Source organism: Rhyacophila brunnea, unplaced genomic scaffold, assembly GCF_057557595.1.
Source record: "Rhyacophila brunnea isolate RB1 unplaced genomic scaffold, BYU_Rbru_1.0 scaffold_1, whole genome shotgun sequence".
Taxonomy (NCBI): Eukaryota; Metazoa; Arthropoda; class Insecta; order Trichoptera; family Rhyacophilidae; genus Rhyacophila; species Rhyacophila brunnea.
Window position 1 is genome coordinate 28,651,767 of NW_028232751.1, and position 24,821 is coordinate 28,676,587.

At 33.0% G+C, this 24,821-nt stretch overlaps 1 protein-coding gene across 1 annotated transcript in view; it reads right to left on the bottom strand.

Moving 5' to 3' along the window:
* Window positions 1–10,664: 10,664 nt before the first annotated feature.
* The window catches only part of LOC147079654 (forkhead box protein F1-B-like), a 50,773-nt gene continuing 36,616 nt past the window's right edge, over window positions 10,665–24,821 (bottom strand). Inside the window, exon 2 of the mRNA XM_085961251.1 lies at window positions 10,665–10,822. Within this exon, the coding sequence (XP_085817377.1) occupies window positions 10,665–10,822 (158 nt within the window). The remainder of the gene's footprint in view (window positions 10,823–24,821) is intronic.

A 24,821-nucleotide genomic window follows, 5' to 3' on the forward strand; every position in this document is an offset into this window, starting at 1 on the left:
TTTCTCTGATGACTTGGATATGGTCCATAGTGCTGTATCCTCCTCTAAAGCTCGTTCTCCTGGCTGGTTCTCGTCTAGCACATATTGCAGACGGTTCGAGAGAATTTTATCTTAGTGGATTATTGGATTTGCATCCTTCTGCCTCTAAGGTAGGTATGGCACTTGCATCTTTATTCTATGCATATCTTGGACAAGGACTTTCATCTCTCTCCCTCTAATAAATAAAGCCTTTAGCATGACGATTCTTAAAAAAAAATCATTTTCCCCAAAAATGGAGTTGCATCCGTCTGCCTCTGAGGTACAGATATTATGTATGTAAAATGTGGTAACCGGACAAAACAGAACACCCAGGGGAAAAATGAAACATTAATTTTTGTGGAATCTATTTAGGTTAGGTTAGGTCATTATTTTGTTGAACCTAGTCACCCAATCATTTTAAACATATTAATATTATATTGATGATGAGATTGCTGGCAAAGTCCCGTTTATTTGAGGCTTTCTAGCGATTAGGAATGCAGAAATTTGATGCAGGTATATAATTTGATTTATTATGGCGTATTGAAAATCTGTGCTATTAAAAATCTATCAACATAAAAGAGATAGGACAATTACATATTTATATTTTTCCTGAAAGGTCATAGTTATATTTATCGTTATTCTGTTTTGTCATGTTCTGTTTTTTTATGTTCTGTTTTGTCACTGTTCTGTTTTGTCATGGAACCGTAAAATGTATAACGGTGGCGAAGGGTGCCTGTTGAATGTAGGCAGGCTGTGGTAGGTTACTGAAAGAAATTCCTAGGGCAGCCATATTTACAGGACTCAAGAAATTTTGTTCGTCTTCAGTTTTACATTTTTATAATAGATATTTCACAAAAAAATTACTTACTAAAATAAATAATATACCTACGTATAAAAAAAAGTAATGCACAACCGTGTTCGAACTCGGGCTATAAAATTCTACTGTATTTAGTTCAGCGTTTAGTCGAAGCGACCGTTTCGGATCGGATCCATCGAGAAAAAAATTAATATAATTAGTATATACAAAACATGTTATGCTTATATACATATAGCCTCAGGTTTTGACATTATATGCGTGTGTGTTTTTACAATACATGTGTATGTATGTGTTGTAGTCGTGAAATCTATCAAATTAGTTGAAGTCTTTGGCTTTGTTTGTATTATAGGTCGTTACGTCAATGTTAACCACCAACGTGGAATTGTTACGTTTTGTCGTTTTGTTGAAGTTATTATTTAAATACGTTAGTAGGCACGTTTTTTTATCAAGAAAGTATGTTTTAATTAATAATCTCTTAGTATGGAGTCTTCACCACTGATGTGATCAGAGGTAGGTATAATGTCGTATTTGCAAACCGCCTAAATGACAGATTTGATCATGTTTGAAGGTCGTCATGCACACCCACATAGTCTATTAGTAACTTATACTATAACGTTATAGATGAATGTATATAAGTATTTACATAATATAGTTACGATGGCTAGAAAAGATAGTATTGATAGACAAAAAATACAACTATTATTTTATTTATGTAACTTATCATTAAAAATATTTCTATAATTAATACTATTTTTGCCAAAATAACAACCGTTGATCCCCGAGATCATTAAACATATTTTAAATATCGTTTAAAAACAGTGGAAAAAATAGTTTACTAACTATCAAGATAAGATAAAAAAACATTTAATATGCAAGCACTATTATTATAAAATAAATGAGAATGTTATTAAAACATGACTGAAGAAACAGAAATAATCATCAACAAAATATGCAATGATGATAGAAAACAAAGGACATATTTCGTTTTTGTCTCACCTGCAATTAGCGTCTGCCAGTACAATACCCGATACTGTCTTTACTTTCGGCGGAGTTTTATACAGGACTTCTGTGTAGGAATTGTATAATCATAAAACATTTTAATTTGAAATGAGTAATTTCTCTTTTTCGTTCAAGTTTATTCAATAGAATGATGCTAATTAAAAAAATATTATATAAAACTTGATGAAAGTCATTACAACATCCTAAATACTTGGTACACAAGTTACTTTAACTAACAGCATTACGAACTTTGAGAATAAAATGGGCAAAGGAAATAAGTAATTAAAAAAGTTGAAACTAGAGAACCAGCCAACTTTGGGCACATGCAGAGACGCGTTAAGCGGAGATGTTAGGGGTGCGAAATACCCAGGCGGCAATATTCAGGTAGCAGCAAATGTCTGAAAATAATAATTTTTTTTAAATAATTATAACAATATGCTATTCAGTTACATAACCTGAATTTTGTGATGAAATATATTATGAAGCACGTTGCTTACTGCCGAATGGCGGCAAATCGAAGATCCAGAGCAAATTAATATAATATTTCCTTCATATTATTCTTATTATGGTCTTTAAAATCCCCGGTCTATGACAAATGCACCACAGTTCTACACAAAGATACCGAAATTCATTCTTTCAAAGTCTTACATAATAAATATAACGTTTCTGCAAAATTATAATTCTTTATTTCAAGAAATTGTTTTTTCTTGTTTTTGCGCGCTATGTTCACAAGATGGCGGCGTCTTCGGACGTGCGCCAAGGTCGAAAGCTTGGTTTTTTTTATTAGGAAAAACTAAACTGGTACTGGTCTATTTTTAGAAATGAATTTGATCCCAATATAATAGCTCACGGTGAACTCTGATACGCCTAACTCCAACTGCATATGCACAATTTTCCGGACACGGCGCGAGCCACCCTTGAGGCGACACTGGTCACGTGATGCAACTTAGAGAGAAATATTAACTTGTACAACTTTACTTATTTTATCACAGGATTCTTTTCGATAAGAAGAATGTCTTGGTTCACAAATATCAGACTGTCAGACATATTTTGGTTTGAGCTAGATACTTCATCCCTTCTCAGTCAACCAGCAGATCATGTGTCATATGTAATATTAATAACTCGCATTATTTTGTTTTGTTGTCGAGAAAGTAGGTTTTGTGTAAGTGGGTGAAGATTATTAACAAAACAATTTTTTTTCTAAAAAAAATTTATTCATGAAATTAAAAATAATTGATACAATACTTTATTATTGGTAAGTATTGTAATTGCGTAACATTTACCACATTTTGACTATTTAAAATACTTATTTTAAACGATGCAATCAATTATTGGTGATATCGTAGGGAATTTAAAGAAATTAGTATAATTATAAATTGATTTTAAATAAACAAAAGATACTTAGTGACTTAATGAAAATATATACAAAGGTAATAAACAAATTACTATTATTTGATGACTCTGCATATTATTATTTATTAATCATAGTAACCTTGCAGTTACAGTTTTAACAACGAAGGTAACCACAAAATAATCAACACAATATTAACAATTTCGATGATACCTACATCGAAATTGTAACCAAAACTATAACCAAAAGTAAATATACGCAAAATTATGTATCCATTAGTCGATAAATTTTCATAATAATCCATTTATCTACATTAATGATGAGTAAGTTATCTATAATAGGTATTATGATTATGATAGTGACTGTACATACTTATATCGTCACTATATTATACTACTACCAGGTAACTTGATTTTTAGAAAATATTACTGCACCTGCTATGTTATGCACAGCTGTAGCGAAGGGTGTAGGTAGGCTGTTAAGATCCGCCATAAATAGTGAATATTAAACTTTGTTAGTCATACATATATATTTTTATTGAACTAAGACTACAAGTTACAGATGGTATTTGTTAGTTTTTAAAAATCAACTAAACCCTGCCTAAACCAAACCATAACCGTTTTGGTATACTTTGGGTGATACGACAAAAGTGTGCACACTTTTTCATTCATACTTATTTGTTTTCGTTGGATTAATTATACATATTATTACACATACATATAGTTGGTTCATTTTTTTAAATTCATAAAGCCCTGCCTAACCAAAGTATGATAGATAAAAAATATTATTATACCTATCTATAAAATATCCAAAGTTGGCATAATTTTAGATATTTTATAGATGGATGAATAGTTTTGGACTATTATCTATTATGGTTTGGTTTACGCAGAGTTTAATTGAATTTCAAAAACTAACCAACACCGTCTGTGAATTGTAATTTTATTTCAATGAAAACAAATACGTATTACTGACAAAGGTTAGTGTGTACTATTTATGGCTGATCTTAACCCTACCTCCACCCTTCGCCAATGTAGGCACTTCGCCATTGCACCGTACTAGTGAGTTTAAATTATTTTTTTTAACAATGACAAACTCAACGTTGTCTGGTTGTAGTATCGAGGTGACGATCTTATAAAGTACTTAATATATTTTACAAAATATTATGTGGAGGACAACAATTATTATTTATTCGACTATATCTTATATACACATTGATGACTATACGACGTTAGGACCATACCTGAAAATTATTTATTTTTTCACAATATCCACCATGTCATTAAAAAAATATTTCTATACATGAACAGTGTCGCTAAGTTTCAAAACCCGTTATAACACCTTTTCATTATGTTAAGAAAATCAATAAAAACTTTTTGAACTAAAAGGGTTTTTGAATGTTTCAGTAGTGTTATAGCGGGAGTTGATAGACGCATTGATTTTGTTTCATAAATGACAGTTAATCGTATCGGATTTTGAAAGAGGCGATAAAATTTTCGTGTAGAGATTTTAACCCATAGCTTACGGGCCGCACAACATTGTGTTTTTGTTAATTACTTTTCAAATGCAAATGCGAATCCAACTATATAGATATATCTTAATTATAAAAAATAAAAAAAAAAGTGTTATAGCGGGTTTTGAAATTTAGCGACACTTGTCAGATCGTTATGTACACCATCTGGAAAAAAAACAGTAGAGTCCATATGGAATTATAAGTATTGAAACCACAATTTACAGTTATAGAGACACATTATAATATGATCTATGTGTCACAGTGCGACTTCCATATCAAGTCTTCTAAGTCACCACGGTCGTTTCTGGACGAAAAATCCTTTCCTCGCATTTGATTTTCCTGTTACTAGATTCACCACGCCCATAATTTAATGTGTGTTTGCTGTCGCGTGGAGGATTATTAACTTTAAAATGACTAAACCTTCGCGGAAGTAGACGAAGAGCATTATTTTGAATGTAAAAGTATTGCGAGGAGGTGAAACAGAAACGAAAGCTTTTGATTCCTCTCAATAACTGCTTCATCTTCCTACCAGAGATAGAGTATCTGCTATAAGTTAACACGCAAAGAGCACGTGACATAATGGTATCAACGCGTAAAGCCACGGCTGCATGGTGCGCTGTGACGCAAAAGACTTGATATACAGTCAAACTGGTCTCTAGTTGATATTTAACTGGATGGGACATGGTTGTCGTTTTAAATCATTTAAAAAAACAGCCTAGCGATTTAATAAAAAAAAATATATATAAAGATTATTTGAAAACAATTTTTTTTTAATTCACTTAACTTCAAATGGTGACTTCTCCGAATATTGAAATCAACAATTGACGCCCTGTAGTCGACAATCTGCTATATTCATAGTCAAAGACTGTTATTTTTCGAAACATAAAAAACTATGTAATTTGACTAAATCTAGTTAAGTAATTAATTAATTTGAAATTTTCACTGGTAGTTTGTTTGGCTTAGATTATCACTTGATTGCATACCTACATCAGATTCATGTTTGAATGTTCTGTCTTTTTAATTCAATCAGTTAAATTTAGTGGATAATAATTACAATATTATATGAATATAGGAAAAAAATATATGGCGCTTAGGTATAAACTTGTATTTACAATTTTGGCAACCTCTATGGAAATGTGATAATATTACATTAATCCCATACCATATCGCGATTGCTAAGCCATAGTGACGTAACAGAGATTTTTGAAAATGTTGATTTGTTTCTGAGACTATGTGTGTTCCCTGTTATAATTATAGTCCTTTATGGTACTTTATGCCATGGAGATATGAACGCTACAAAAGGGAAAAACTATGTTCAATCAAATCGCTTCAGATATTGATATATCCCACTTACGTGAGAGTTTAGATGGACATTGTTTAATAAGTTTTAAAGATATACTACTTAGTTCACTCAGTGTGCTTCCATGTACTCTTATTTTTATTATTTACCCATTATTATCGTGTATTTTTATTTAAATATTATTAAAACTTATTTCTTAACTTATGTCGTGAACGCTTTGAATTGATAATTTACCGTGTTCATTATAACGTAAATATAAGGCTTGAATCCTTCGAGATGTGGCTGTATAGACATACACTCAAAATCCCTACGGACTGACAGGTTAACAAACGCTTAATGGCAAAGGACCGAAAAATTGTGCATAATTTTAAAACCGGGAAACTACAGTACCTCGGCCACATTATGACAGGACAAATGTGTTTAGTGTCACTTTTTTTTGTACGGTACTTAGCGAAAAATATGTGAATACTGATAAAACCAATACAATTATTGTTAATTATAATTTGTTGTCCTACAAACCTGCTAATTATTGTCATATATACGCACTATTGGCTGAGCAATCTAGAAACAATGTTATTAAATAAAACCCGTTACAAAAATGATCTTATACATACGTTACATACAATATATATGAACAAATAAAATAATTCAAAGGTTTATTATTATTACATACATGTATAATGTATGTATCATATTTCTTCAATATAGTTTAAAATTATAAAAAAAAATATTCTGTAAAGGTTTATCCGTTCGGGCAAATTTAACTAGCCTGTCTTATCCAAATGACATTTCATACACTAATTAGTACATAGGTAATGGATAATATATATTGATAGTATAATTTACCAATGTTTACAAGCGAGTAAGTACATCTTACATTTGTATGGTAAACAACCACCGATAATATCTCGATTAATGTATAATATTTATTATGTGTACATAAAAAAACATTGTGGGCCAATGTTAAGCTTGGTATAGTTTAAAATAAGTCTGTCCGCAAACAATTAAACAAAAATTAAGACTTTTTAAAAACTATCCACTGGACAAATGCCATCATACAGTGGCATCTAAGGGGACGCCCAACATCGCGCACCAAGAAGAGTGGAGGGAGCTAAAGGACTTCTTCTAGCAGTGGATCGACCCCGGCTGATGATAGTAGTTTAAAATATTTTATACAAAATGCCGATGTTTTAATATTGTTTACCACCATGACAGGATGGAAAACATTTGCAAATGTCTAGTAAAATAATGTGTGGGCAAATTTGCAAGATTTCTATTTTATCAGTGGTAGCGACGAAGCACGCATTTTTTTACGATCTCAATATTGTTTAATACTTTGGACGCTGAAGCCGCACCTGGCGCGTAATGACCAGGCGGCCGAACGATGTAAATAACGTGAATTTTAAAAGTTGTAATTAAAAAAATCATTATCTAGTCAGCAGTGAGTGAGTCCTACGTTTAATTGAATAATAACGTTAGACATAGACACTCGATGAGTTTAAAACAATGGTTGTGCACGTGCGGTGCAATTTTTCTATAGAACGAGGAGTAAAAGTCCCCCATTAATATTGAATTCATGTTCGAAAATCTTAGGCACGTCCATATAAAATAATAATGATCGGTAGGTATAAGGAAATATAATATTTAATATTTGGTGTGATATGGCACTGCAGTTAAAAATAGAGTTTATTTTTTTAATTGTAACTATTAGATTATTTTAACATTACTGTTAATCATTGTAATATCTAGTAGTCTAGTACCTACATAACAATAAACTATGGTTCATTAAAATAATAATTATATGTAAGCAATCACTTTATCAGTCATAGTAGGTGTAGTTATACGGATTATAATTATTAAACATCTGTATCATCACCATCAGTATTCGGTATGATATGCATCATAATGGCAATGCTTATAGGATAAAATGGTTGAAAAGTATTTCAAATATTGGCCCATCTATATTGACAATGGTTTCAATTCTGTTCCCGCAGGTCCAAACGCTGACCACCCAACATATTGAATCGATTCTAGTTTCAAATGTCTAAATAGATAACAATACGTATAGAATCAATGCAAATTGACACTTTTTACATATTTATTTTTAAACACATTGGATGTGCCTGATAATGAAGATATTTTTCATATTTGGTAATTTGTATGAATGAAAATTCAATCATTAGAACGATTCAAAAATATTACATATATCATTTAAACGGAATGAAATTTTCATCAATCAATAAATAGCTCGTAAATGCAATACCTATTTATGTAATTTAAACATAAAATAATTACAAGATAAAAAAAACTTTTTATATACCGCGTTTTTAAATTTTCTGTTGAATCATATAAACTTGACAATTCTATGTATTACTAAATATAGAATACTGAAATGTCATTTTGACATTTCATAATGATTTCCATAGTAACGCACGTATATATTAATAATTAAGTTTACCCCTTAGCAACGAATTTTTTCCGAAATAACTTTCCATACAAAACAGAATTAACTAAAAATGAATTCAATTCTGCTTAAAGATTGCTAAAAGTATTAAAAGAATGCATTGTCGTCGTGTTCTGATATATTCTAAAAGTTTCAAATGTCTAGCTAGTCGGGAAGTTAGTTAAAAATCTTCAATTTTCCAATACAAATCTTGGACAAACAAGAAAAAAAAAATACTAGACAAACAAGAATACGAGCTAATAAAAACGTGGTAACAAAATAGTAGCATTCTCAATACGACGTTTATATTATATAAAAAAAACTATTGACTACTAATTACTAATTTTTTAAATTCTTCAAAGGGCTAATCAATGAAAACTTCATTCGGCTTTAACTAGGAATTGCATTACTTGTAGGTACTTCAAAACAAGTATCCCAGTATTTTTCGTTACCGAAATACCGGTTATAAAAATTAGAGAATACTGACATATTCGGTATTGACAGTGGAAAAAATGTATTAATTAATATAAAAGGCTTAACATGTCTGTATTTTTTATCGGATTACGCGATGTCTGGTTTACTTCCTTGGCTCTTCATCGTCCTTGGTGACCGGCAATAACATATGCTGTAAAATATTAATATTTTGAACAAATTTCTACATACCTATATTATATTTATTGGTAGATACTTCTGTTTCTTCCAATACCGGTATTCAATAGAAAATACTAAAGTACTGGTATTGATATTTTCGTTCAGTATTGCAATCCCTAGCTTTAACGTTTTTTGTCATTTGCGAATCGACCTGACGATTTTATACAAATTACCGAATATGGTTCAAGAGTGTTTCCAAGTAGGTACTTAGATAAAATAAAAGTACCTATTAGAAAACTGTTTTGAATTCGCGCATACGTACAAAAATATCGCTATCTGATTGGTTTGTAAGTTAGACCAAAATAAGTGTCAATGAATTGTTGGTGGCAATGACGGTTGATTTTTAAAGATTCACTAGGTATCAATTCTTTTTATAGATTTATAATGATAACTGAATCTTTTAGATTACACAGTTTCACAGGTAAAAGTCTTTTATAAACAATAATATATATACTTTATTATTGGACGTAATGAGTTTTACCTATGATATGATGACAGTATTTTGTCATCTGACGGCATACCTTGTCCTTATTTGACATTCTACAAATATTTGAAATATTTTTCAATTACGTTTTTCTGCGTTTTCTAACCACCATAACATACATTTCAACCTCATCTAGTGGCGGATTTAAAAAAGCCATAGAAGAAAAATTATTTTCAGACCCATCGTAAAATAAACAGGATCATAGATTTGTATACATTATAATAAGAATAATGTTTATCTGTTAGGATTAATTTCTTATTATTATACTGAAACAATATTCCATTTTTACTGCTTACCCTCAATTTTGATAAAAAAAATAATGGTAGATGTATAGTAAATAAATTCATTATATTACATTATTTATTACATTACATTTATGCATTAAATTTAATAAATCGAAAGTTTTTTAAAAACTCTTTTAAATTTTATTATATATTTAGATTCTTTTTGGAAATACCTAATTAATAATTACAATCAAATTATGGTATCCATAAATTTCAACTGTCAAAGTAATAAGCATATCAGAAAAACAATTTATTTTATTCTCTTGTATTTGATAATAAAAGTGTCTATAATGTCAATTAATTCACATATTATACTATAATATCTAGCTGCTACACATCTCCAGAATCAACTAGACAGTTAACAAAATAAAGGAAATTAGAGGGAGGCGGTTTGGGACCGACCTGAATAGAATTGTAGCGACAGGGAGAAGAATACCAAAAAGTTTAGGATCCCATCAAATTGGTCACATGGTAAACTAAATAATAATAATAATAAAGATTATCATGTTGTCTAAAGTGTAAACAATAACACGGAGTATAAATAATTAATATATTTGTCACACCATGCTTGACTGGTATGCTCGTTTATTGTGTCATTAACAATCTGCTGCCATATGAATGAAAAATGTAACTAGCAGCTGATTCACTACATAGCACGGATTTGTGATGTGCATTTTACCGAAGTCATATTATGCAGCCGAGACTCAAATTTGTCAGTGAATTTTCATCAAGTGAAAATTGATGACTAATCAGAACATTAATGTTTGTAAATTTTATAAATGCAATGTATATTAATGTCCAAATTAATTATATCGTATATTTGTGATGGTCGTATATAGAAGGTGGTTGATTGGTGGGCGACGATGGCAGAGGAGGTGGGGATTGGTAATTCGACGTTTTCCTGTCTGCAAACCCGCTCTCGACACTGTTCAGCTGTTGCAGCGACCCCCTGATGCCAGATAATCCTAAAATAAAATAAAATAATATTAGTATTACAATATGATATAAGATAGAGTTACCACTTCATAACTTTGCACTACGGCTCTAGGATGACAATGATGTATCTAATATATTCTAAATATATTTGTTTACATATATTATCTATTTATTACTACATCTCTATATATATAAAAATCTCGTGTCACGATGTTTGTGGTCGAACTCCTCCGAAATGGCTCGACCGATTTTTATGATTTTTTTTATGTATATTTCTTAGGTATGAGAATAGGTCAACAAGTATATTTCATACCGCTAGGTGATTAGGGTATCTCTATCCAGAAAAATTTTCTTTTATTTTTTTGACAATTTTTTTTTTGTATTTTTTTTATTATTTGACATACAAAAATACCTATAACCCCAAATTTTAACCCTCCTACCCCCACCCTCCCATTTTTTAATCGCGATTTTATTATTTTTGTATGAACAAATTTAACCGTCGTTCGTATTTCAAACAGAACGAAATTATTTATGTTGTTGAATGACAGATGGCGCTACGTCCGAGAAGAATTCAAAAGAAGCGTCGCGTCATTTTGATATTTCATTCGGCATATTACAACGCAGTGCGTGCAAAATTTTGTACTATTTATTTTAATTTATCTATTTTTATGTGCGTGTATTACAGTGCACAATGCCAGCAAGACGCAAGGGGTGCCATTTAGGCCGTCGAACGAATAAAGCAACAAACATGCGAAATAGTAGAGCAGAAAGAACAGACGAACAAATCCAACAAGAGAACAAAAACGTGCGTGTAGGCATGTCGAAATTGCGTGCATCTCAATCATAAGAGGCACGAGCTGAACGAAATCAACAACGACAATTGGAACGGAGCCAATCGCGCCGGTTCGTAGTTAACACACGCAGAGCAAATGACCGACAACGCCAACAAGTACATCGAACATTTACATCTGCTTCGTTCCTTCGTCTCGCATTCGAGTACGAGCCAGATATTGAATATTCCGCTCATCCGAAAGTGCTGATTGGTGCTATGGACAAAGAATGTCCCCATTGTCATGCGCTCAAATTCAAACATGAGTCAGCCGGGATGTGTTGCGCATCAGGAAAAGTGCAACTACCAGAAATTGAGATTCCACCAGAACCATTGAACGGCTTGCTCATCGGCACGGTTCCAGATTCAAACCTGTTCCTGAAGTCCATTCGCACATTCAATTCATGCTTCCAAATAACTTCGTTCGGAGCAACAGAAATAGTGTACAATACTGCGGCAAATGGTCAACAATTCCATTCTACGTTCAAAATCAAAGGCCAAGTATACCACAAAGTAGGCTCATTGCTGCCAATGCCAAACGAACCACATACATTTTTACAAATCTACTTTATGGGCGGTGAGGACATCAATCATGTGGATGCACGTTGCGGCTACAATGGCTTCAATTCGCCTATTTCCAGGCGCATCGTCGGCGAACTGGACGCCCTGTTGAATGAGCACAATGAATTATTGAAATTCTTCAAAGCACACATGCACGAATTGCAAAATGACAATCACGCTATTGTCATCAATCCTGATAAAACACCAGCTGGAGAGCACGTGCCTCGATTCAATGCACCTGTTGTTGACGACATTGCTGGAATCATGGTTGGCGATTGCACATCGACGCGAAAAATCGTGATTCGAAGAAGAAACAATAATCTGGAGTTCATCGCTGACACACACCGTTCATACGACGCTCTCCAATATCCGCTAATTTTCTGGAAGGGACAAGACGGATATTGCATAAACATTAAACAACGAGATCCTGTCATAGGTAATTCATTCATTATGAACATCATTAGTCATTTTGAATTGAGAAAATGAATGGTTGGTGTTTTTTTGTTTTTATCGGCGGTCATCGTCTACAGCGCTCTATTCCTCTTTCTGTCATAGATCCCATCCCCACACACTTACGATACATTCGTTATTTTTTATTTAACAATCAAAATATTCACTAGAAATAATTTATATGGCAGAACAACGTTTGCCGGGTCAGCTAGTATTATTATATTAATACAAATGAATATTATTTTATCTAATATGATGCGACGTAATCAGGCAAAGAGGCGTATCAGTGTAGTAAAAAGATTACTCTACCTACAGTCTACATGTAGTTAGAACTTAGTCTATGGATATATTATCAGTTAGCACTGATGTGAAATCGGCAGAAGATTTATTTTTTATTATAGACGACGATCAAAATCAAAGCCGACGAAACCGATCCACATCGTTCTTAAAATGTTTTGATTTAAAGCAGCGATGAGCAACTTTTATTTTACGCCTGCCAAGTTAAACTTTCAAAACTTTTTGGGGGCGGCATTTAAAGAAATAATAATATCTTATATTTCGTATAATTCAGTCGTGTTCTTCTTCAACATTAGTAATTTAAAAAAAAAACCTTGTGGGTTGCTCTTAATGTGCGTTATAAACCAAAGGCCTTCCGTCACACGAAACTGATTAAACATTATCAGAAGACAAAACTGCTCATGAGTTTATAATAATATTATTAATGTGGGAAGTGCGTCTATGGGGGAAGATCATCTAGGTTAAATAACTTTTTACTGCAATGAATGTAATTACTGCCGTCGATAGGAATCTATTACAAATACATAAATGTATGCCAACACCCAAAGATGGCATCATATAATGTTTGATGTGTCCAGTATGACAACTAAGAGTATGACGTTCGTTTGAAGTCAAAAATCAAGTTGGACATGTTTTTTTCAATCGATCTTACTCGTATCTCAACAATCTTTCGTGCTAAGAAGGTGATATTTGGTGAGTACCTTTGTTTTAAATTGTGATTTGTGTTCCGACTGTAAGATTTATGATTAATGCAAATGATTATGTTTTATTGAACTAGATGCACTTACCCCGCCAAAAATATATCATGGGGTAAGAGCGTCAGATGCTCTTACCCCATATTCTCTATTTTTTTGTATTGACAAGTTTTTGGTTAGTGATGTTCCTTGAAATAAAAAATGTATTGAATTTGTAATTTGTGATACCTAAACATTTTTAATAAAATCTCTAGATTCATACAGTACATTACTTAAAATATAAGGCCACAGATTAAATACCTACCGTGCAGTGCATATTACATATCGACATGACCGATTACTTGATGGAATAACACACCAAATCTAACGTTTGTTAACGTTAACTTTTCAGTAGAGTGAAAAAACTTTTATTTTCTTTCAGAAATAGGAGCATCTCGGCCTTTTATGAGGTCATACGTCACACTTGACTGTCAGCTTAATAGAAGAAGCAAGAAAAAATAATGTCACAATTTTAAAATTCCCTCCTGAAAGATGCTTGGGATGAATCATTGGTGAAATGGCAAAGACTACATACACGTAGGCTCAAAACTGCCTAAAATGAATTTTCAAGAATAATCGAAGAAACCTAGAAAAAACTTGACTACCAAATAATCAAAAACAGGTGATAAAATTAGAGGATTCAGCCATTTAATCGAAATGTTATATGCTAAGACAAGTTTGTCCCTATGATCGACAGTAAAAATATTACGGAAACTCTAATTGATTATGAGCATTGTATTGATCAGGGATCATTTGCAATGACACAATCTGCGTATGAATTAACACATCAAAAGTCAACAGATTCTACAATATTTGGCGAGAAAAATAACATACTTATTCAAGCATCTTCTACTTCTAATGAATGAATGACACCAGTGAAATCTACTAAGCGAATACAAATTTTGGATTGTCAAATAATAAAACCACCAGTAGGAACTACTGATATAAAAAAAACTGCTGTTGCGGATAAAAAGGGAGGATCCTGTAAAATTTAAAAAAATCAAACATCAGAAGTAATAATTACCTATGATGATGTTTTGAACCGTCTGAAAACATCCGTTAACTAAAAAACAGTTTAAGAAGATAGACAAAATTTTAAACAAAAAAAAATAGTTTTTTCAAAAACCGAGAAATTAAAAAAAAATCAGTTACAACCAGTGAATCAAACGAGAGTGAGTCTGAATGGAAATCCTCTTCCGAAGAGGAAAATGTTGACGATTTTTATAGGTAAAGGTCCTTATATTCGAAGAAGATTATTAGAAGAATTTGCTTGACGATTTTCAAATTGAGAAAGGGGTTGTAATTAATAATGAAATGTGGAATGCTGATATCCCATTAAATTCCACCAGTGAGTCAACTAAAAGAAATGATATACTTAAACCAAAAAAAAGTTGGGCGAAATGGGTACTTGTGAAATGCCTTGCGAAAAAGTGTAAAAAACATTTTATTGGAAAAAATATTAATTTGGTCGAAAATAAAACTGTAAAATTTGAAGAAAATCGCATGGGAGGGCCAATAATTTTGCATGCCCTAAAGTAGGGGATATATACGAAATTGGCCACGAGCATATAATTTCGGTACTACCGACACCTACTGCAGGACGAAGGGGAGAAATTATTTTTAAAATGCGTTTTGATGGTATGTGTGTAATTAGGTACAATAAAAATCGAAAAGAACATTTTTTTATAACATTTATGTACTGTGAACATGTTGAATTTTACATTGTACATCTCAAATTATTCAGCAAATAAAATATTTAAAGAATAACGAGTTACCTATTTTATTTAACCACAGTCACATCACTGGTGCTACATATGCCGGTATACGGTAGTCGAAAAAGAGATTATTGGTGAAAGTCAATAAAAATTTCGAAGAGATATTACAATCGTTTAGGTTCAACATCAGCTTAAAGTTCAACTAGTCAAAGTATATGCCGCACTTACCCTAACTCACCTTGCATAAATTTGCGTTTTTTATTTATTTCAGAAAAAATTCTTTCCATCATGAAATAACAGTAAAACATAAATACAATAATTATAAATTTAATATAAACAACTCATTTCCCTCCTTATCCGCTGAAATCATCTGTTCTGTTATTATAGGCTTCCTAATGTGCCACGATTCGCTACTGTATGCACAGTCGGCATGTGGTTCTGACCCAATACAACTGGGAGTCTGAAACAAGATGTGCCACCTGTCATGCGTATCCGGAAACTTATACGTATGCTGTTCGCCGTATCACACTTCACCGTGAAATGTTATATATGGCCGTATATTAAAGACCGTCCAGCCTCTTTGGGTCGTATAGTACTGACATAAAATTCATGTCTAAATAAAACACGGTTCTTGTCGGTTTACCAGGAAGCCAGCAGTTAACAAATTTTGAAAATAGCCGATATACTGGATTATTTGTTAGGTTAAGTCAGGTTTTCATTCTTGAATTCATGAATTTCGCCAAAATCAGCTATGAAAATTGAATTAATGTTCATATTGAATCAAATAAAATTGGAGCTCGTATAGCAGTGGCGAGGGGTGGAGGTTGGCAGTTAATATCCGATATAAATAGTGCACATTAAACTTTCTCAGTCACACATATTTGTTTTCATTGAACTAAGATTACAATGCACAGACAGTGTTGGTTAGTTTTTAAAATTCAATTAAACCCTGCGTAAACCAAGCTATAATAGATAATAGTCAAAAACTATTCATCAATCTATAAAATATCTAAAATTATGCCAACTTTGGATATTTTATAGATAGGTATAATAATATTTTTTATCTATCATACTTTGGTTAGGCAGGGCTTTATGAATTTAAAAAAATGAACCAACTATATGTATGTGTAATAATATGTATTCTTAATCCAACGAAAACAAATAAGTATGAATGAAAAAGTGTGCACACTTTTGTCGTATCACATTTGGATATTTTATAGATGGAAGAATATTTTTTATCTATTGTGGTTTGGTTACTTATCCTGGGCATAATGGATTTAAAAAAAACTAACTAACAATATCTACAATATTTGTATTCTTAATTCAACGAAAACAAATAAGTATAATAAGAGTATAACTGAGTGTGCACTATTTTTGTTGGATCGACCATAATATCATACCAAAACTATTATGGTTTGGTTTAGGGATGGTTTAATTTTAATTGGTTTTTTTCTCTAACATCTCTGCACATTGTAATCTTTGAAAACAAATACGTGCGATTGAGGAAGTTTTGTGTTTACTATTTATGTTGGATCTTAACATCCTACCTCCACCCTTCTCCACTGCCGAATAGTATACGGCCATCTCTTTCTGATAAGAAAGCTCACGGCGAACTGTTCCACGGTGAAATGTTTTACGTAAAATTTACATGTAACCCTCTCATGATGTGCACCTCAGGTAGGCGACACTGTCCTGTCGTCGCGGATATGTATCGGGGTATGTTGTATCTTAATTGTCAATCCCCTCTCCACTCTCTCTGATGAACAGAATCAGCGTCATTCCAGGTCGAAATGAATACTGAAGAGAAATGGAGTAGGAATGGAAGCCTGTCGGACTGCCGTTTTGAACTATTCTGTGCCAGTGTCTCCAATTCTGTCACAGGTTTTTTTTTAACCATTACAATATTATATTACAACTATAGAGAGTATTTTGAGCTACATGTATTATAATATTATGAACATGAATATTTTTTGAAATACATTATTTTCTACTAAACACTGAATGTCAGATTTTCAACACAAATCTATGTAGACCGTCATTTTTCGTGTGGAGTGGGAAAGTTAAATTTTATTAACCAATATCATCAACACAGCTAAAGAGTAAGTTCCACATCACACAATATTTACTCTCGCAGGGAGCAGCACCTCGTTGATACACACCACAGGATGATAGTAATATATTAAATCTATTTGGACTATAATGGAATAAAAAAAAATCGTAAACACAGCACCAAGTTTGTGCAAACAAGTAGTGATTACATCGATTTCAGTTAATCCAGAATAAATAGTTCCGGTTTTAAAATAATTAATGGTTTCTTCGGGATCCAGGGTTCGGTTTCGGCTTCTTTGGCAGCTTTGGTATAAAATACATATGTAACATTTTTAGCATGGATACATGCTTTTGTCTTGACCTCCCAGGCGAATTCGTTATGAAAATCCCACAGGCGTAACGAAAAATAATGTCACAAAAGTTGCGCGGCCGCTAGACACCCGCGAGCGGCGCTTCGGGGATGACGTTTTAACCCGCGCCCAGCAATTTATTTTGATAATTCTAAAGTATTAACAAATGTCGAGCTGTTCTATAATTTTTGTTTAATACTTAAACAGAGAAAAGTCGTTGTAGTCTCGATAATGTGCATGAGCAGTTTTTGGGTATTAGGTATGTAAGGTAAGTTCTCTTCGTCAAGATGGTTTTCCGATATTCCTTATGAGAATAATGTACTCTTACAATTAATAATTTTAAAAATATATTTCCACCTTCACACCCTTTTAGAACATTTTTTATGATAAATGTAGAGTTGTCACTTAATAAATCAATTTTATTAAATATATTACTTACATATTTATTTATTACTACATTAAATTTATATTAATACAAGTGAAAATCATTTGATCTAATTTAATGCGAGGTAATCAGTCGAAGACGCGTATCAGTGCAGTAAATAAGTGAAAAAAGTGCAAAGTTATAAAGCGCAACATAGATTGGCATTTTTTTCTTGGCGGTGATTGAAAAATGATTCTTGGGGGTTAAAAATTGACGAAAAATTCGAAATATGGCAAAATTCGATTTAGCCAGTTTCTAATTATTGGAGTTTTTTCAGATAGTTATTTATCAATTAGATCTTTAATATTTTAATTCTAAAAATTATGTATTGTCATGCAAAATAAAAATATTTTACATACATAAAATAAACCATTCAATTTGTGTAATTGAATGATTCTTACAGAGCAGAGTTTGATAAGTGAATATATTTTTCTTATAACTATATCTCTTATTCTGAATAGTATTAGTTACTTATTCCTTGTTCTCAATCAAAGGGGTTGGTGGAATCTTCTATAACTAACCCTCTTAAAAATCAGTCGACATTTATATTTCTGGTCTTTGAATAGAAACACCTGCGATTTTATTTGACGCAGATGACGCAATCGATTCATCAGATGTTGTAAAAGGGGCCTCGAAGCAGTTTATACAGTGATGCAATAATTAAATTATTCAAAAATTGTAAATATTATATTAATTTAATCAGTCATCGTGTATAAATAGAAATGGTATTTTTGTTTTACTATACTTATGTAGATATTGTAGAATGTATTTTTAATGGTTGCTCAAATAAAAACTTAACATTTACCAATACAAATGTAATAGATTAAAAAATGTACCTACTTCATATGTTAAACTGACAATCGCAGAGAGATAGATTACGATAGTAAATTATTTTGTGAAAATTTCCAGATGCCAACCAAAATAATCGATGTTTTCCTGCAGGAAGAAAGCGTAGGTACATCTCAAAATGGCCGCGGTGAAAATTCACGGAGAGGAAATAATAATAATGATAATATAAAAAACGATTTGAGGAATAGAAAAAGTTGCTGTAAGTATTTTCTAAAATAATTTGGTGAATACCTGACGCGGCATCATCGCCCACGATGATTTTTTTACTGCTTTGAAGTTATGTACAACACGTGTTCCGGCAATCTGCACCAATGGCCGCCTATTTTGGAGGCGAACCATAACACTTTTCTGCATTAAACTTTTTACAGCAAAGGAAAATTGATTCAGTCTCATTTTATATTCCCTTTTCATCTCGACTCGAGCAAAGACTTGGTTTCATTGATAGTTATTTTTATCAAATCTCCATATAATTAACGGTAAGCATCAATTCATTAACACAGTGTTTCTCAAACATATGACAGCATTAATAGGCATTTGAGGTGAAACGAAATCTATAAAATTCTTGTTGTGTTATTGTCATGGTTATCAGGTTTATTTTCTATTATATGGAGGCATGGACGCTAAACCAGGATGTCACAATGAAGTGAGGCTTTCGAGCTATATAGACTCATCCTCAAAATGCCTTGTAGGTACTGTCCGGATGACAAATATTGACATCCTTAAACGAATAAGGAACGACCAAAAAGTTCTGCGTAGTACCAAAACCAGAAAACTACAGTACCTGCCTCCGGTTAGACGATAAAATTACAGGGTTCTCCGACAGATTTTCCAGAAATTCCAACATATAATCGGAAAACGTAGCAAAGAACGACGTAGGATTTCGTGATTGATACGAGTGGAGCTCCACCGAACTCTTCTGGGTAGCAGATGATGGAAAAAAGATCGCCACGATTGACCTCCGTCAGGGAATGGCACGATAAGAATAAAAAATGTCACGGTAACCTTTAGATTCTTCATTGTTTTTTTTGTAAAAATAATGCTAGATAAGGTTGGGGACCCATGGAGCTCCGCGAGAATTCAGAAAACCTCACTTAAAAGGTAGGCATATCTTGAAAACTTTTTGCTTATAGGCTAAAATTAAGCATTAGGCTTGAATTTAAGTTATGGAGTGTTGGAAAGTTGAGCATGTTCAGGTTTAGATATAACATCATTGTTTATTATTGATCTAAGGAATTTTTGAATTTTGAATTTTTCTAACAGCTTTTTCTATTAGTCTATTTCTATCAGTTGTATTAAAAAATGTCTCTTCGTTCTATTATTATTAATAACTAACCTAACTGGCAGTGTCATAAGGTAGGCAAGTCGTGCATTGCTTAGGGCAAGACATTTTAAGAAGGCGGCAGAGGAATGGATACGATTAATTCAACATTATAAATGCTCTGTGAATGTTTGCAGGGATGTTAATCATAATTTTTTAAAAAATCTATCCATACCTATACTATTTGTTTAATATATCAACACAGAAAGAACAGTAGATAATGAATTTAGATAACATTTGAGATTTAAATAACAAGCATCGGTATTTCAGCAGTATGCATGCCCATTTTGTAATGTATCACCGTTAATTTTTGTCAACCAGGGGCTTCGTGAAATTTAAAGAAATGTTTCAAAGGTTCCGCCAAACAAAAAAGGTTAGGAATCACTGCCACAATATAACCCAAACCGTAAAAATGTTCCAACTTAGATGTGCTTACCACGCCCTATGATGGGGTTGGCCCTGCCAGGAAAGCGCCAGCGGTTAGATGAGAAGATGCCGTATTCCGAATCGGAGGAGGACACTGGAAGATGGATCGGAATGATGATGACAACTAGAGGAGACCCAAACCCACCACAGAATGTTGCGTCAGTTAATTAATGTATGATATTATCCATAAATAACAATGCCCAATATTTTTCGTTGCGCGCGACATAAATATCTAATAATAGGTAAAGGTACCTACCAAATTAAAAATAATTTTTAAAATATTTATTTTATCATTAACTATTTCTTTTATTCAACGAATAAATCACAAGATTTAAGAATGTACCATTCTAATCTACTTTGATTTAATAAACAAAAATCGATTGCCAAAGTAGCTTGATTTAGAAGAGCGCTGATGAGTGGGAATTAAAAGTGGGCAATAATTAAAGTTTGTCGCAATTAGTATGTCACTGCGTAGCATAGAGGTAATCCGCGGATGGGGCGTAAACCCGGGAGAGCGCAGGGTTCGATTCCCTGCCGGAGTGGCTTACTTTTTTCAAAAAGATTTTTTCTATTGGTTATAATATATTTTCTCAGAAAGTGTTTTTCAAAATTATGTATATTTATTTTATCGATTATCCTGATTAAATAGTCCGCGTCCGACGGTAACAATAAAATTAGAGGATCGGATATTATGCTGTGCTCTATGATCTATACATATATTCCAGTACATTGCAATTAATTGATATTGCGAAACTGCAGTGGCTATATGCTAATATTCATGAATTACAGAACATCACAAACATTGACCCTCCAAACACACTCGGTCTTAATAGGGCATATCGCTAGGTCCTACGTTTGCCTTTTTTACGGCTCAGGAGCAGATACCAAAGACTGAGGTCACCGCGCGCACAAGTGTGCTTTGACTTAGTTTCTAATAAAAAGTACCCACGGGAGAGATCAGCACGGCAAACTAACAAAAATACATAATTCTAATTAATAAATATATAGTAAGTACAAAAAGTAAAGCTCACACTATGAGAAGTATGTCACTTCTGCAATAAGATGCCGCATTTTTTTTAAAAATCGAAACTAAATTGGACTTTGTGGCGACCAGATTGGACAGGCCGACTTGTGCATCTCTTCCCTTTCGGATCACATTCTCGTACATTCCCATATGATGTGTTTTGCATCCCGTAGTTCTTAGCCACGTGGGCATATTGATTGGGTGATAAGTTCAAGCTTAAAGGGCTTAGCAGCGAATCTACCATAGTCAATTAAAATTATTCTGGTGTAGTAGTCAGGAGTCAAATCGGTTATCTCCAATTGCCATTGAACATTCGTGGTGCCTTCAGAACAGATTAATAAGATAGAAATGCGAATGCCAGTCGCTATTGATTGAATGCAGTTTTAATTTATGAATTACTCATGATTAGGCCATAAAACGTAAGAAACACAAAACCCGCTGAATACCTTAATGCACCCAATATTGAAATGCGCGATTCGCTTACATGACAAACTATTTATAATGTATAATATTATGATATATACATAAGTATGTACTTAATACAACAATTTTTTTAACATGTGTATAAGTTTATCCCATATTTCTCAATACTCAAGAATTGTACATTTTTATAGCCACGCCCAGAAGATTACCCACTTTATTTTTGTGTACACTGGCGTAGACTGCGAATCGGCAAAGTGAGCAATCAAATATGGCGTAGAAAAAAAGGCAGGCTCGTTAGCAAATAATTATTGTAGCTTCCGATGATTGCGTATGTTTAGGGTACCGAATTAGAAAGCGATTGCTTTGGATAGGGATAGGTGGAGATGGTTATTGGAAGAAGGAAGAAGGAAGAAGGAAGAAGGAAGAAGGAAGATTGGAAGGAAGATCCACTACAAGTTGATATACTCATGATAATATCATACTGATCAAAACCGGTTTGTTAATACTCTCGAAATCTACTGCGCCCAGAGAAATAATAGGAGCTGTGGGTCTATTCTATACTTATCGAACACTAAATTGATAAATAGTATCAAACTTAGGGTAGGTTTGTATCAAAATATTAGCACTTATTGTAACAATTACACGAAGCCGGTTTTTATTGTTGCAATAAGTGCGATATTTTAACAGCAGCAAGATAGGTGCTGTTAAAATATAGCACTTATTGCAACAATAAAAACCGGCTTCGTGTAATTGTTACAATAAGTGCTAATATTTTGATACAAACCTACCCTAAGTTTGATAATATTTTTCACTTTATCACTTTAGCGGTCGATAAGCATAGAATAGACCCACAGAAATACCTAACGTTTGTGGAGTAACAGGCAACCGATCACGAGTGTGGAAGAATATTTAATAAACTTAAACACCTGTCAAGAATACGTTATTTTAAGCTTGTCCTTCGTTCTGACAACTGCTCTCGGTTTATGCACTGACGCTCATTCAATATTGGTATATTCGAAGGTTACACCACACGCTATTGCACGTTTATTATGTGTGATTCATTTTCGTAAGACACTCACACGCTCAAAACCCTGCATCAAAATGTAATGTGTTGAGGAATGCCTATCGGAATTCTATTTATTAATCTTTTTTGTGACTGCGCCTTGTCAGTATGTATTAGGTACTATAGAATATAAATTCTATATAACTTAAAATGCTTATAACATTTACCGTAAACTGGGTGGGTACCCGTAAACCGGTGAGTACGTTGTAGTACCTAGGGCCGTCAAAAAAGAATCGATCCCCTTTTTTTTTTGATTTTTTGTCAGTATCAAAATATTCGAGACTCTTTCCTTAGTTTGAATTTTTCGCCATTATTTTCAAAGTAGTATTTTTGATATTTTTCCCTCCAAATTGAGCACATTATAGATTTGAAATAGAAAGTGTTTCAAAATCCGACCATGACCTCACATCATGAAACGGGCCCCCAGGCCCGGATGTTTCGTGGGCTCCCTTCCTATAACTAAGATTAAGGGCAGTGTGATTTTCTACAGTATTGCTACCAAGTGGTATTCTGCTAGTTAAAATTAAATCAATTTCGTGTATTTTTGGCGATTTTTGTGTATTATTATATAAATCCGATTAAGCCATGGAGTTATCAGCACTCGGCATCATCTTATGAAGTACGGATTACGACCCTCTTTTGTGATAACTAATTATAAGTGTAAGGCCTCAGTGCCGGCGTTCGGCGCAACGTTGAGCGTTATGCGCAACTCAAACGTATAACCGTATGAATGTATAACCAAAAAAAGACATTGTCTACGAACATTTTCACACACGGTTATACGTTTGAGTTGCGCAAAACGCTCAACGCTGCGCCGAACGCTGCCACTCAGGACGTACACTAAGTGACATGCGACCTTTTGCCATATTGGATAAAAAAACCATTTTATTAATCAGGAAACACATTACAAATCATTATAATATAAAAAATTTATATACGCCAATTATCATTGAATTATATGAATCATCATATCTCATCAAATTGTGTCGCACACCCACATATTTTAAAATGTTAACAATCTTTAAGTAATATAGTGTGGACGACTTTTTTACTATTAGAGAACAATAATTGTGGTGTTTCTCTCACTAAACTGGTCGACCCGTCATAGATCCCCTAAGCCCCTAAGCCCGGCCCCCAGGCTAGAGCCCTGTCAACCCCCGCCGTAATTAGCCGTAGCTTAATTGGAAAACCACACTGGAGCGAATCCAGCGGTTACAGGTTCAAGTCCAGTATCGTTTTTTTTTCTAAAAAAAGGATTGTTTCTAGTGAGTAGGTAGGTAGGATATGCATGCATGAGATGTTTTCAAATTATGTATGTTCAATATACCTAATAGAAAATGTTACATTCTCAAATCTTGTGAATTATCCGTTGAATAAAAGAAATATATTATTAGGAAGTGTTTTGTTTAAATATTCTTTATTCATTGTTCGTCAATAAATACACTGTTTTGAAATTATTGATCATTAAATGTTCAGTTCCTGGATTAGACCAATGCTATTTTCAAAACTTTTTTTC